The 16,342-nt window shown below is 40.8% G+C and overlaps 1 gene segment (V, D, J or C); it reads left to right on the forward strand.

Moving 5' to 3' along the window:
• The first annotated feature begins 10,794 nt into the window (after nucleotides 1-10,794).
• Nucleotides 10,795-11,267, forward strand: LOC137013681 (Ig kappa chain V region S211-like). The segment is given in 2 exon segments: nucleotides 10,795-10,843; nucleotides 10,933-11,267. Coding segments are annotated over 2 exon segments (384 nt in total).
• Nucleotides 11,268-16,342: the final 5,075 nt, after the last annotated feature.

The raw sequence follows: 16,342 nt of genomic DNA on the forward strand, positions 1-16,342 counted from the left end.
TACATAACATAACATAACATACATAAAGGGTCACACACACACACACACGCAAGTCAGAATGAGTAATGATAGTGTTGAACCGGAAGAGATGCTGTTACTAGAGCTACATGAAATGTCAAAGGCAATCTGGAAAGGAATCATCAGTTTCTTCAGCAATAGCAAGGTAAGTCTTACAAATTAATACTAACTTGCTGTTCAGTGTTAAAATGTACGATACTTGCAAGATGCCCTTAGGCTGAGGAGCATCGGCTCTGCCATCTGAGGAGAGATCTTGGGTGATTCAGTCTGAAGTTGTTGCCAGTCTTTTCCATGTGGGATGAGGAGCACATGGCTCGTTTGTGGGCCGAGGCCTACAGGCCTTGCAGGCCTGGCCTAGGCCGGCCGCAAGGAGATCGATTCGGTCGTTCAGAAGCAAGGAGAAAAAGATAGGGAGTGGCACTGTTCGCTGGTTTTTAACCTCTGGTCAAAGTCACACCTCTCAGTTGTTGACCGGACCAATGAAGATGTTGTAATTCTGGCTGGCAACACCCCTCCTGTCAGGGCTTTTACAACCCAGAAAGATTAACAAGCTGAGTTCTTGAATCAGAACTATTAAATATTCTTTTAATACTGATGTGTTGCACAGGTATGGATGTACCGCATACACAAGCATTTAAATCTTCCCGCTACGAACGTATAGACACTAAACATGGCATGATTGAAGTTACCGTGCAGGTCATAACATTTAACAATCATCAAACATGTAAATACAATGAGTACAATACAACATCAGTAATAATGGATACCATTTCCTGAGAAGGAATCATTTATAGCACAGTCTGTCTATACATTAATGCCATAGAGTCTGTGTTCTGTGTGGAAAATGCAGGGAAGATGCAGATTTTCTGTGTCTCTACTCTGTTCTCCATGCGACAACCACATTCCTCAGCGCAATAAACTTGTAACTGAAAACTTCCCGGGGGATGGGGACAGACTCCAGAGTGAGCTTAAAACTATTGGTTAACTAACCAATAATTGTGTCTGATTTGCCTCAGTCATTACATAATTCCCCCCCTTTCGCTCGTTGTTGTCTCTCTTATGACAACAGTGAGTGACGTTGACGGTGCCGGAAGATCAGAAACATCACTGGCACACAAGGCTGGAAGGCTGTGATGGGCCCTGGTTGTGTGTGTCTCCTGGAGTAGTGGTCGTTTCATGGCGGCTGATGCAGACAGTCTGTAAACTCAGGTCTCTGAGCTGGTGCTGCAGGAATCAAAGCATCCAGTGCCTTGACAGTGTGTCACCTGTCAGTTAGTGTTGGTACCGTTAATGCGGGCAAGATGTTCGCTGGTGGCAAGGTTCAGGTCTCTGAGCTTGCTCAGCAGGTGTTGAAGTAGCAGGTGCCTTGACAGTGTCACCTGTCGTCTGGACGCCTGTGAAGCAGGTGGTTGTAAAAGGAGGTTACAGGAGTTGTAGTGTGAAGAGGGTTTCAGACTCACCTAGGTCTGATGGCAGAGGAGCAACCGGTGATTGTAGCCTCTGCTCTCAGTCAGAAGCAGCCTGAAGTTTGCAGTGTCACTCTGCTCTTGTGGCGTGGCTGGCTTGAGCAAGTCTGAGTGGTCTTGTGTGAGTGGTCAGAAGCTTGTGCTTCTGAGTACTTCTCAAGTAAGTACTGTTCAAGGGGCTCCTTACTAGCGTTAGAAGCTCCTGCAGGTTCGATGCAGGCATGTTCAGTCGCCCTTGTGCTACCTGACGTTGGAGATCATGCGGTGTCTGCAGGAAGAGGATGTTTCCATCCATGGCTTCTCCCTGTAGTAGGTCTGGTGCCTGGGTCTGTCTGAATTAATCCTTCTCCTTCTGTAGCTTTAGAGGATTTCAGGCAATTAGCTGATAAGGTGTCAAGCAGAAGGCTTTGGCTCCCCCCTCTGTACCTCTGTGCTTGGCTGGGGGAGGTTCTTCTGCTGCAGGCAAGAGAGTCTTAGTTCTCTTTGGGCCATGTCAAGTTCATCTTTGGTGTTGTCCAGCTGCTGGGTCAGAGCTTCAGTCCCAGATCTGGACACATCCAGAGGACGTTCACAGGTCCTGATTGTGTCATCTTTGACCTAGAGTTCAGAATTTGCTATTTTTAACAGTGACTATTTGTCCAAGCGTTCTTTTACCACGTCTTCTCTGGCTGCCTTTTCCAGCTGCTCTCGTTGCGGAGCAGCTGTCAGAGCCGTTTGCAGTTTGTGGCTTCTCTTCTGTGTCTCTATTCTGTCAGGGTCCTTGTGTCTGTCCCGAGCCTCCAGCTCTAACTGGTCTATGTGGCTTTTAGCATGCATCAGTTCCTTGTGAGTCTCTGTGATCTGGAGTTTGAGGTTGTTCACCTCCTGTTTCAAAACAGTGAGGATGTGGGCCAGGAAGAAGTTGACTTCAGTCAGATCATTGTGACCATACCTCTGGTTTGAGTCATCTGCCTTTACTTCTCTTCCATCTTTGTCCAGTTGCTTTTGGCTCTGTTGCTGTGATTGATCAGCAGCACTGGTTAGGAGGGTGTTCCTCACGACACCTAGCCAGTCCTTTCGGTCTGCCATCTGGGCAGTTAGGCTGAGCATCTGCAACATTTAGGCACGCTTGTGGTGAGAGTAAGGGCAAGAGACTACTGCAAGATCAAACAGAATTTAGGGCTAAAGGCACAGTGAGCAGCCAGGTGTATAAAATACAGCTAGGTTTAATAAATGACTTAAGATGGTTCTTGTGGTCAAATTATTTCTTAGTATTTCTTACTGATGGCTCACAACAGGCTTGACCTCTGAACAAATGGAAAAGAGAAAGGGAGAGGAAGAGGAGAGCTTTCCTATTAGATTGTGCTTATTAGTGGTGCTCAAAATTATGCCATAGCAATCATTCAGATTCCTTTGTAACTGGCTCATAAAATTGAAGCAACTGTTGTAAATAAACAAAATCAGGAAGGAGAGTATGTCTAGTTGCTTGTGGTTATATTGGGAAATTAAACCACACAAGACTAAAAAGGAAGATGTAAATAAATCACAAAGATGAAAGAAATAATACTAGTAAAAATTAATAGCTGACTGCTATTATAATTAAAATCAATAAAAAGATTTAAAGAAGTGACTAAAACAGCAGAATGGGTTTAGATCAGTTCACACTGCACACACACAAGCTGTAGTTAAAGGTTTCACATAAATGATGCTAACCGCTAACTGTAGAAGCTATTAGTTAGCTTAGCCTGAGCAGAAGGGTTGCTAGGTGGGGTTAGCTTAGCCACCTAGCCTGGTTTGTTTACACCATGGCATCACAAGTTGATGAGTTAGCACTTCCTGTGACAAGTCGTTGTCATGGGAACCAATGCACACCACAGCAATTCAAACAGTTCATGAAGACGGTCTGCTCATTTCAAACTAGTTACGTACAGAGTTAAAATGTGACGCTTATACTTTCAGATTTTCAAAACTTGATATTACATTTAGTAAAATGCAAATATGTTTTGGCATTTGCAAATTTTACTCATGTAAACTCTTCTCTCTACTTTAAACAACGTCTTGTACTTGTTTAAAGGGGTAATTACACAGTTTGCTGTAAGTCCAAGATTGTTTAAGCATATATAGTTAAGTCCGTCTTGTGCAGGTATACTGATATTCCTTTCAGCGAGTGAAACACAGTTTTGGTCAAGAGGTAGCTATGCTTGTAGATGCAGCCAAAGTTTAGATGAATGACATCAATCTTAACTATAAAAGGGGAGCATTACCCAAATCTACATTTATATAACGCTGTACTGAGATTCATTCATCAGAAACAGGTTAAGCAATACTGCAATTGGTATTTCTCCAACCAAAGCAGAATAATCAATTCTGGTACAGTTTACATGCCGCTGAGTTGAGATTCCTTCGTCAACACAGGCTTATGCTCTAATACTGAGATTAGGATTTCTTCGCTAAAATCAGATTAACTTTACACTGATACCATTTGAACATATGCTAAAATGTCTTAAGACTCTTTCTGTTACGGCAGAGGTGTCACTTCAAGCTATAGTTTTATCTGCATCTAACAAGCCAGCACCATCGATCTACATGCGAATCAAACGTTGTCAAACGTCATGTCGGAATTATCAATTATTAAACACACTTTTAGTTGGACGATGGTTTAAGCAAGTGGCGTTAGGCCATGCTGGCTTAACCGGCTCAATCTAGTGTCATATTTCAAAATAGCTCGTCGTGGATAGTCATGAGCATTTGAGATTTACACATTCACACAAAGTTTCCTTCCACTCCTACTGCAGACTCCTGCATTTCTGCGAACACACATTTTCATCTACTTTAAAAGCTTTATGCCCTATGCTGCCTAGGAACCTTTGTAGAAGCTATGGGTAAAGCACTGCGTTGGCAGTTCAAAGTCATTGGGGCCTTGAGAACCCCCTGCTGAGGGGCCTTGTGTGTTACAGGCCTTCTGTGTCAGGTCACATGAGTGGCACTGTGTGAGGGCAGGTGGTGCTGTCCAAAGGGGTGACTAGCTGTTGTAGGAGGCAAAGGTCCTGTTGGTGTCCTCCATTCATTCCAGGTTTGTCTGAGTCGGTGGCAGTAACCTTGGGACTTTCAGATCTGCCCTGCTTGGTGTCGGGGGCAGCACTCAATCTGCATTCAGGCTTCTGGGTCTGAGAAATCCTTTATGCAGACTGGCTTCAGCTGCTGATAGTCTAATTGGAGTTTTTCTGGCTGTTAAGTCAAAACTCATAGTGAATCTGGTGGGGTGTGATCCAGAACAGAGAGCCTGTCTTGGTGGATCACACCAGTCAGGGACTTTGGAACAAAAGAGAATGTCTATTATGTCGGCATTGGTGCTGTGGTCTCCTAAGCTGCAGGCTCTGGCCCCTCCCCCCTTTGTGAAGGGTTGGGGGAGCTCTCGCCGCTGCTGCTGCAAAGTCCATCAGGTTGCAAGTTCCTTGTGTGGTCCATTCTTAGTTGTTCGGGCTGTTTTTCAGTTCTTTTCGGACCACAATGTGTTTGTTTCTCATGCTGCTGAATTGTGGAGTCAGTGTTTGACTTTCAGTTCTGCATGCGGGTGGCCTTCAAGGGCCTTAGCTTTAGTGTCTCTTTAAATTCAAACCTTACGTTCCTTACGTTCTTTAACTGGCAAAGTTCAACAGCTGTCAGAGCCTCCTGAAGACTGGTGACCTCCCTCAATTGCTCTGCTCTGTCATGGTTCTTGCATCTGTCCTGTGCCTTCTCATGCTGAGTGGGTTGGTTCTCTGTGGAACTCAGTGACTTGCAGCGTTCGTTCAATTACCTCCTGTTGGAAGCCCGTATGAGCATGGGCTAAGGAGAAATTGAAGCTCCTTTTGGCTCAGGTCAGGTGTCAAGTGTCTGCTGGTGCTGCCGATCTCGCTGTCCCTTACTCTGCTGTTGCAGGTTGTTGACTGCTTTAGCTGAAGGGCAACCATCACATTGTTCCGCTGGGTCTCCAGGGGGTCCTGGATGGCAGGGCTGGATGTACTGGGCAGACAGGCACACTTATGGGGACATGAGAGAAAGGGATAGCACAGGCAAATGCAAGTTCGTACAGCTATGTGGGCCATATAGGAAGTGGCTAGCTGAAGTGGGGGAAGCCAGCATGAGACTAAGGTGTTTAACTATCTTGGATGACAGCTGTAAGCTGTGTTGACTGATGACGGGGCTGGTACACGTCATTAAACTATTACTCAGAGTACAGATGATTCCTTTCCAGAAATTATCACCATAAGGCAAATGAATAGAACAAACTGGTAGAGAGAGAGAGAGAAAAAAAATGAAATAAGAAAAGGGAAAGGAAGGAAAGAGGTTTTTTACCCATTTAGTCTTGCTAGGAGATATGGTTAAGCAGGTGTCACTGGTTCAAGTGATGACCTAATCTCTAGACTAACAGAGAAAGACCAGATGCCTTGAGGTCGAAAGGAGAAGAAACAACGGGAAGAGTTTCTAGTCCTTTCCGGAGCCCCAAGTGCACTGGACGGTGGCCGTACTTCATGTACTCAGCACTAAGGAGTGAGGAGGGGGAGCTGAGAGATAGGTGTTAGCGTAGTAATAACCTATAACTCATTATGCCTCATTAAGGAAACAACAGTTTCTAGAACTACTGTAATCCTATAGAAAAAGGGAAGAGGGTGATAGTAGAATAACACAAAAAAAATAAATAAAATAAAATAAAAATAAAAACAGAAGGTCCCTTTAGACCTAGGGAATGTGAATACCCAGGTTGATTTAATTAAATGCTAAGTTTGATTAAATCCAACTTGACCGAACAGAGATATAGAAAGAAAGTGAAGGAAATAAAATGACACGTAGAGGAGGAATGAAGTTGAACAAAATAAAATTAGAATTTCCTAGTAGATTTAGAAATCTAAAAGGAAACTTAAACAGACAAAATTGATTTAATTAAATTTTCAAATTTAACCAAATTCAACTTGGCTGCATAGGGATAGTCAGGTGAACAAAGTATTAGCATGAAGTAGAGATAGGAAACTAAACAAATTGATTTAATTAAATTTTAAATTTAATTTAGATTCAACTTGACTGAATAGAGGTACTCAGACTTGACAACATGAGTGACGCCACATACGCACACACACGCACACACATACAAATGGTTTAAACCAGAGATGGGTGCCTTTTGAGGCGTGCCTTGTGAAGCTTTGGAACTCAAATGAATCGTTTGTGTTGCATCAGTGATTCGGAGCGTGTGTCAAACTGCCACAGTCACGTGATTTCAGTAAACGAGGCTTTGTGATGCGTCCTAGCAGTTTCAGAGTGTTTCAATAAGCGCTACAGTTTACTGAAATATCATGTCTTGACAGAAACCTCAGGTTTAAGGATATTAGATGATTCATTGATCACATTTAATTGATAACAACTTAATAATAACCATTTGTGAATGGCTTATTAAAGATGTCTCGTATTCATATATCTCTAGTATTCACTACGCTTACTGTTCTGGCTCGCAAAGGGGCGCTTTGAGCGGTTCGAACAGTGAATCATTTGGGATGCAATTGATTCATTTGATTCGGAGCTTCACAACGCATTGTGTTCCCATCAGCGGTTCAAATCAAAATCCCTCCTAAAGGGAATCCCAAAGTCTATAAAGTCTTTGGCTTGAATGCTTCACGCTTGCACATGTCTAGGTGCTAGCAGGGTGCTAGCAGCTTTTAGTCGAGGTAAAGGGTTTTAACTCGTAGGGTATACGCGTAGGGTTTCTATAGAGCTAGATTCGGCTACGCGTGATTCGTTGTTTGCACAACAGTCTGTGATGTGGGTGTGCTGCTATCAGACTTTCAGAGGTGTCTGCTCTACACGCTCTGTTGTCATGCGTTGCCAGGAGGCCAATGCCAGCCCGCAACACGATCAGAATGGAGCAGAATTCTAACCGCGTTGCAAGCCCGCATTAAGAACTCCAGTGTGGTCACGCATAACTCACAAATCACAACAGCACATCACTTCACAGACAGTGGTGATTGCTAGTTAGCTACGCTAGAATTTACACCACAGGTTCGTTGCGTGTGTTTCATATGTGCGGTCCCGCGCATGAATATGAATACAGTGACGGAACGAACAGTAAAAAGGCCTTTAATCGGTGACTGGGGAGTCTCGCCCAGAACACCATTACAAACGCTGTAGTGAGATTTCTTCGTCACACAGGTAAATTTATGCTGCTTAATCTGGAATTCCGTCATCAGAAAAAGGCTTATGCATTTACAGCTGAAAGTGGGGATTTCTTCGCCCAGATTCAGGTTAGTTTATTTGTTCGTGCTGCTAATCTGAGATTCCATCGTCAGAAAGACTTATGCATTTAAAGCTGAAAGTGGGGGTTTCTACGCCCAAGTTCAGGTTCATTACTTTCGATACCCTTTTGTACGTGCTACTAATCTGCGATTCCGTCGTCAGAAAAGTTTTACGCTCATTTAGCAACTGAAATTATGATTTCTTCGATAATTTCAGGTTAGCTTCTTCATACAATTTAAACATGCATTATAGCATCGAGGAACGTTCTGCCGTTCAAGAGAATGTGCATTGAAGCCCCAGTTTGTGCATGTATAAGATGTTAACAAAAATTATGCCAAAACACATGATTGATTACTGGTCCATCTGCAAACAATTGCTTAAAATGATGCCCGCATTCTCCACCAAATATGTAGCGAAAATTAACTCAAAGGGGAAATATTAATAATTATTCATAACTCATTATGATTATTAATTATTATTAATTATGAATATGCAAATCCGTTAATCAGATTAACTGGACGTAGCTACATTAAAATTAACATTACAATCAGTTAACCTGTTTGTCCAGTGAACGCTCAGTGTTGATTGTTTATTAATTCTAAGAAATGTCAATTTCCAAGTTATGGAAAAATAATATTTCTTATTGTACTGTACTACTCATGTAGTCCGGATCTATCACTTAAGAGGCAATTCATTAGCAGACGGAGTCAGAACCAAACGTGTATTGTGCACAATCTTTATTAACTAACTCACAAACAAACACATAACTAAACTAACAAACACATAACATAACATAACATACATAAAGGGTCACACACACACACACACGCAAGTCAGAATGAGTAATGATAGTGTTGAACCGGAAGAGATGCTGTTACTAGAGCTACATGAAATGTCAAAGGCAATCTGGAAAGGAATCATCAGTTTCTTCAGCAATAGCAAGGTAAGTCTTACAAATTAATACTAACTTGCTGTTTAGTGTTAAAATGTACGATACTTGCAAGATGCCCTTAGGCTGAGGAGCATCGGCTCTGCCATCTGAGGAGAGATCTTGGGTGATTCAGTCCGAAGTTGTTGCCAGTCTTTTCCATGTGGGATGAGGAGCACATGGCTCGTTTGTAGGCCGAGGCCTACAGGCCTTGCAGGCCTGGCCTAGGCCGGCCGCAAGGAGATCGATTCGGTCGTTCAGAAGCAAGGAGAAAAAGAGAGGGAGTGGCACTGTTCGCTGGTTTTTAACCTCTGGTCAAAGTCACACCTCTCAGTTGTTGACCGGACCAATGAAGATGTTGTAATTCTGGCTGGCAACACCCCTCCTGTCAGGGCTTTTACAACCCAGAAAGATTAACAAGCTGAGTTCTTGAATCAGAACTATTAAATATTCTTTTAATACTGATGTGTTGCACAGGTATGGATGTACCGCATACACAAGCATTTAAATCTTCCCGCTACGAACGTATAGACACTAAACATGGCATGATTGAAGTTACCGTGCAGGTCATAACATTTAACAATCATCAAACATGTAAATACAATGAGTACAATACAACATCAGTAATAATGGATACCATTTCCTGAGAAGGAATCATTTATAGCACAGTCTGTCTATACATTAATGCCATAGAGTCTGTGTTCTGTGTGGAAAATGCAGGGAAGATGCAGATTTTCTGTGTCTCTACTCTGTTCTCCATGCGACAACCACATTCCTCAGCGCAATAAACTTGTAACTGAAAACTTCCCGGGGGATGGGGACAGACTCCAGAGTGAGCTTAAAACTATTGGTTAACTAACCAATAATTGTGTCTGATTTGCCTCAGTCATTACAAAACTGAACCTCTCCAGTGCATACTTACAAGTGCCTGTTACAAACAATCACCATTTCACGAGTTCACACTTACAAATAATCAGATAGTAAATAGTATGCATATTTGGCATGCTGTCCGAGGAGAGGGCTCCAAGCTCTGTATTTTGGCCCAAACCCAGAGTACTCCCCCCCTATTCTGGTTAGGAAATCAGGCAGATGTGAGGAGACGGGGTGGTGGAGGGATGCTGCAAACTGTCAGGTGATATGGGTGAGTCGACCGTGTCTTATATATATGCTTTCACTCATGCTGATTGGGTAGATATGTTGATTACTGTTTGCTGACAGCTGGACGAAATGACGTAATGATTAGTCAGATTATTTGAATGTTGCTCCTCATGAATTTTGATAACAAAACATCATTTGGTATTGCTTCGGCTCCTGCAACTTTTCAAAGGGCCATGGATCAGATTTTACAAGGCCTTCCCAGTGTTCATTGCTATCTAGACGATATATTAGTGACTGGATCAAATGATGAGCAACATCTCAAGAATGTAGATGCAGTCCTCAGTCGTTTAGATGAGTTTGGGCTGTGTGTCCAACATGAGAAATTAATTCTTTAAAGATTTGCTGATTTGGAGCACATCATTCATGATCAGGGTCTTCATAAGTCAGCAGAAAAGGTCAGGGCGATCGTGGATGCGTCTGCACCGAATAACGTCAGTCAACTTTGTTAATTTCTTGGACTATTACAGTCGATTTATCACTAACCTTGCATCAGTGTAAGCAAGAAATAACACAAGAAAGTACTGAATTTCTACCAATATCTGTACGGGTGAAAGTTTAAAACGCTTACAGACCACCGTCTGCTGACAACAATCTTTAGTCCAACAAAAGCTGCGGCTCGGATGCACAGAAAGACAAATACATAATTCACCTGATAAAGTCACCATGAAATCAAAATTGACAATTATTGTTTTTTTTCTCTCTTTTTTTTATTGAATATTGCAGTATTTATTATAAAAGGCTTATCAATGTACATCATTATTTTTTAATATTCAGCTAAGTTTTTAATGTTCACACTTATATTTGATTGTGTGAATGACAGGATGAGATGAACGAGCTCCTCCTGAACCTTCATTTAGAGCCTCATTTAAATACAGAATGAATTCATTTGCATATTGATCAGATGCTTCAGTGCTCTGAGAGTGTTTATAGTGCTGTGAGTTTAACACTTCATCACTGACACACACAACAATCTTCATCAACATGACCTTCATCATCATCTTCATCTGGACTCTCACAGCGTTTGCTCAAGGTTTGTGGAGCACAAGTTTGATATCAATTCATTTCTTCAAGTATATTGTCAAAGTTTTGAGTTGATTTTCTTCTTGTTGTGTGTTTCAGAGTGTAGAGGACAGATCACCGTCACTCAGAGTCCCTCAATGACAGCAGCTCAACCAGGACAAACTGTGAACATCAACTGTAAAACCAGCACAGATGTGTACAGATGGAGTGCGGATGATCGTTTAGCCTGGCACTTACAGAAACCTGGAGAAGCTCCTAAACTCCTGATTTATAATACAAACACCCTCCAGTCAGGAACTCCATCTAGATTCAGTGGCAGTGGATCTAACAGTGATTTCACTCTGACCATCAGTGGAGTCCAGACTGAAGATGCTGGACATTATTACTGTCAGAGTTTCCACTGTCCAAACAGTCAATATGTGTTCACACAGTGATAAAGAGTCGTACAAAAACCTCCGTCAGTCAGAGTCACAGTGACTGAACTGATACTGCAGCCGCTCACACACTTTCACACACTTTCACACACTACTGACACACAGAGGACAAACACAGGAACTACACATGTGCTCAAAACTGACTTATGACTGAAATCAGCTCTATAAGACTGTGATCTGTCCTGTGACAGACGGGTTTGACTCAAATATGCTCAGAATCAGAGAAAACAGAGTGTGTAAATTAATATGTATATTCATATGTTGTTTTGTTTTTGTACATTAAACTACACTAAAGTCATGGTGTATCAGTAACATGCCGATGTTTTTCAAGCAGCTCCTTCATCTAAAGCTGTTTCTAAATGTATTACTCATAACTCATTTCTCATGAGCAGAAGTGAAAGTGTTCCAGTTGAGAGCGTTGAACCAATCAAAGAGTGAAACTGTGAGTTTGAGGTGAAAATCACATTTGCATTGGCAGGTTTAGTGATTGTGATCCTCTCAGAATAGAGCAGCTCCGTCTCCAGTGACCATGTTCAAACCCCAAGAGCTTCATTTGACATTTCCTGCTAAATGCAGCTGTTCTCAACTATTACAATCAATCAAAAGCAGCTGAAACTTTAGTGCAGGACTTTGAATGAACGACACACTGATCAATGATGCAGTCGGACACAAATGTAACGCGTTCAGAAGCTTTATTGAATGAACAGCAATGGCAGCACATTGAAAGACTGCTTCAGTATTGAGCTGTAAATCACGTGACTGCTGCGAATCCTGCCGGACGCTCAGATACGGCTCGTCTGGACCGGAGAAACATCAGCACTGGGAGCTCTTGAGGAACGAGGCCTCGTGATCAGCTCCGTCATGTCTTACTCTGCAGACGAAGCGATCCGCGCCTTCCCAGCGTGCTTTGCTGAGGCTCAGGACGCTGCTGCGGCTGTAGCGTCCGTCCCGCTCGCTCTCTGCGCTGGTCTGAACCCCCTCGGTGACCTCTGACCCGTCCAGCGTCCAGCTCACCGTCGCCCCCTGTGGAGAGTAAGAGCTGAGCAGGCAGAGCAGTGCGGCTGAGTCTCCAGAGATCTGCAGAGAAGAGGGCGGCAGCAGAGACACGGAGGGCTTCACTGCGGGACCAGCTGCACAAACACACACAAACACACATGAACTTTTAGTCTTTTAGATCATAGTTTCTCAATTAGATTTCAGACGTGGTAATGTAGTAAAAATCACAATATCATATTTACAGAAATTCCACATCACTGCTTTCATTCATAAACCATATCCTGAATTCATTTTAGAGATATTCTACATTAAAATAACATATTCACTGCTACTAAATATATCATGTATAAGATATATGTATAAATGTAAATCAGTTCTCTGAAGCAGACATTATATATTGTGAAATTTATGCTAATTTGTTTTTTTTATGAATTTAGTAATCGATAGTTTTTGATAGTTTTATTACAAGATATAGGACACAATTTTAAATGATCAGTTCAATATATTATTTATATTTTGAAAATAATCACCATTCAGGACACTTAGATAATATATTGATCATTGTTAGTTCCTGTTAGTTAATAATGAACAAATGATACTTTATTTTAAAGTGTCACCAATTAAATATATTAAGAAATAATTTAAAATATCATAAAATATTGCATTTAATTAAAATACAATGACATGTTTGCATACATTCGATTTGAAATTACTAATGTAAAACATTAAATATGAAAATAAAATATGCCTTGAAACATCAAATACATAAAATATCACCAAATTTGACATATTTATAATATAGCAGACAAAATCAAATATTTAAATACTTTGAATGGTGGAATCAATCAGTAAAATAGAATAAAATGTGACGATAAATAAGATTTGAAATGTAAGTAAAGCTTTTCAAGAATACATTTTTTTTTTGTAAAAAAAAATAGTGTTGCCAAATGTTCTTAAATAACCTTAAACCTGCTTTTAAAAACACAAACATCATGTTTTTAATAAAATAATTTAAGAAAGACTTCTGATCACCAGTTCAGTTCCTCCATGGAAAGTCCACCACAGTGCTTCCTTCTAGTGAAAGCGTCGTACAAAAACCTCTGTCACACTCAAATGAACACAAACTCCAGCAGAGAAAGAGACGAACGACACTCACACACACTGATATGAGACTCAACAGCAGCTCTTCTCAACATCAACATGATTGAGCTGAAAACACACACTAAATATTCATCTTTTTAAAAAAACCTTGTTGCATGAAGGCTTAAATCTTTGTTTCATAATCGATCCTAAAATGCATTGATCACATTTACAAAACTCTGCAAATTCTAATGACCTGCTTTATAATGAAATCTTTAGCCAGATTGAGATGGTCATTCTCTATTGGATGACCTTTGACCTGTTCTACAGTATCATGATGATATCAAATCTGCAGCACAGGTATTAAATGCTCTCAGCATCAAAGTCTGAATGAAACTGATCATTAAAACAGTGTTTAGAGGGAGAAGATCCACCCAAAATAACATGAAGTCAATCAGGAGTGTCTGTTTCTGAAAATGATCAATAGAAATTTATTAGCAAAGATACTAAATGACAAAACAGTGTTTCTGCTGTCTTCAGGTAAATGATCTGGAGTGTGTTTGCATATTGATCAGATGCTTCAGTGCTCTGAGAGTGTTTATAGTGCTGTGAGTTTAACACTTCATCACTCAGAGCTTTTCTTCATTCAAACTGAAATTAAACCACCAACAAGCAGAATGATGATCATCAGCGTCTGTTTCTGGACTCTCATTCTTTCTGTTCAAGGTTCATTTACTCTATTAACTAAAAATGTGATTTATATGCATGTTTTTGATGTTCAGTATAGATTTTATATGGACACTTTGACTTTAATAACTGTTATAATTATATGATCTGATGAAATATCATTCACAGAAATTACAGGACAAGTTTCTGTGACTCAGACTCCCTCAGCAGCAGCTGTTCAACCAGGAGAAACAGTTACTATAAACTGTAAAACTAGCAGAGGAATTGGAGATCCTTCTTGGGGTTGTGGAGACTGTCTCGCCTGGTATCTGCAGAAACCTGGAGAAGCTCCTAAACGCCTCATTTATGACATTAGATCACGACAGTCAGGAACTCCATCTAGATTCACTGGCAATGGAGCAAATTATGGAACAGATTTCACTCTGACCATCAGTGGAGTCCAGACTGAAGATGCTGGACATTATTACTGTCAGAGTGTACACAGGATCAACAGTAAAGCAGTGTTCACACAGTGATAAAGAGTCGTACAAAAACCTCCGTCAGTCAGAGTCACAGTGACTGAACTGATACTGCAGCTGCTCACACACTTTCACACACACTCAACAACACACTCAAAATACAATTATAAAGAGATTTTCTAAGAAAGGTTTCTGTAGATCACTGCCAAGAAAAACATGATCACAAAACTTTTATAGTTGTAGCTGTAAACTGAACAGAAAGCATGTTCATCTGAACCTGTCAATCATTACGCAAGAGCTTCATATATAAACATCTGCTTACATCACTCCAATGAGAATATTCCTCCAGCATCCTCATTCTCCAACTTTATCTCCATTTTAATCCAGTAGAGAAGTCTTGATGTACTCAAGATCTCAAGTCTCGTGACAGAAGCAGTTATCATCACGTGTTTACCTGCAGCATCATTGTTGGATTTTACAGCTCTTTCCGCAAGTTACATCGTTACGCCAGTAGATGGAGACAAGAGACTGATTTGAGCGAGTCAATGAATCTTTACCTGAACTCATTTGTTCAAAACACTGATTCATTCAGAATAGAACAACTTACTGCAGAACGATGCTGAGAAGTGCTGCACGTGATTAAGTTAGTCGTTACGCTTTCTCCAATGGAGACCCTCGATCTTATTTCCCTATAATAATACAATCTCTGGCTTCAGTGCCATTCATGTCTTCTCCCGTGGCCTCAAGGGATAGTAAAATGTCCATTGTATGTCCACATATTTTTCACCTACTGTTTTTCAAATGAATTGGGGCATACTATGTTGGCATACTGTTTTTCACATGGCCTACAATCAGGCAAGTGCACACATAGACATAAAAGGGGCTTGAGTGCCCTTTTTCTTCCTCAAGAGAAAGTGCCCAGCAAAAATTTTACCGACATAGCCTGATAACATCTCATCTGACCGCAGTTCACTGTTGTTCAACTGAAGCTCACTCGTCGTCACCTGCACCTTTTCCGCGCTCGTTTGACGCGCCTGGCGCTGAGGCGAAGTCGGAATGCGCGTTTGGGAGGTTTCCCGTTTGTTGTGGTGGTAAAAAAACAGTTTTATATAAATGCAGCGTTTTACTTGGCAATGTTAAAAAAAAAAAAAACGATTTTTATATGCTCTGTTGGTGGTTTGTGGAGTAGCATCACCCGAGGGATATTATTTTTATCCCAGGTGGGGATAAAAAATAATTCAGCAGAGGCAGGGATACATAAACCAGACCATAAACCATTTATAAATTAATTTTAAACAATAAAATATTTTGTCAGAAACTAAAGTAAATTATCCCTACATATTGTTTTGTTTGATTGTGTAATTTGCTTTTTGAATCGTGGAAAAACCGTTATTTCTATTCTAAAAAAATACAGATCCAGACTCATGACCATGTTGATTACACTCATGCTGATCTTGTACTATTTGATGATCAGTAGTGGTTCGCTAAATATAATAATTCAATAAGCATTTAGGCTACAATAAAGCACAACTTTTAATATATAACTTTAAAAATATATATATTAAATAGATAATAAAAATATCTAGATAGCTGTCCGACTAAAGTAGTCTAGGTTTGAAAATGATATCATTTGTGTTATGATATAAAAAGATACTTAATTTCTTTACAATTTATTTGTGTTGTTTTAACAGTCAGTTATGTAAGTTTGATGGTTAATAGCTTCTGCAACATTAAATCCAGGAGAGAAGACAATTCCAGAGAAAAAGCATGTTTGATTTACATATAACAAAGTTTGAGCGCGCACGGCCGTGCACGCAATATCTGAGCGAGAGCAAATAACGCCACGGTGACGGA

This window comes from Chanodichthys erythropterus, chromosome 23, assembly GCF_024489055.1.
Source record: "Chanodichthys erythropterus isolate Z2021 chromosome 23, ASM2448905v1, whole genome shotgun sequence".
In the NCBI taxonomy this organism is placed as follows: domain Eukaryota; kingdom Metazoa; phylum Chordata; class Actinopteri; order Cypriniformes; family Xenocyprididae; genus Chanodichthys; species Chanodichthys erythropterus.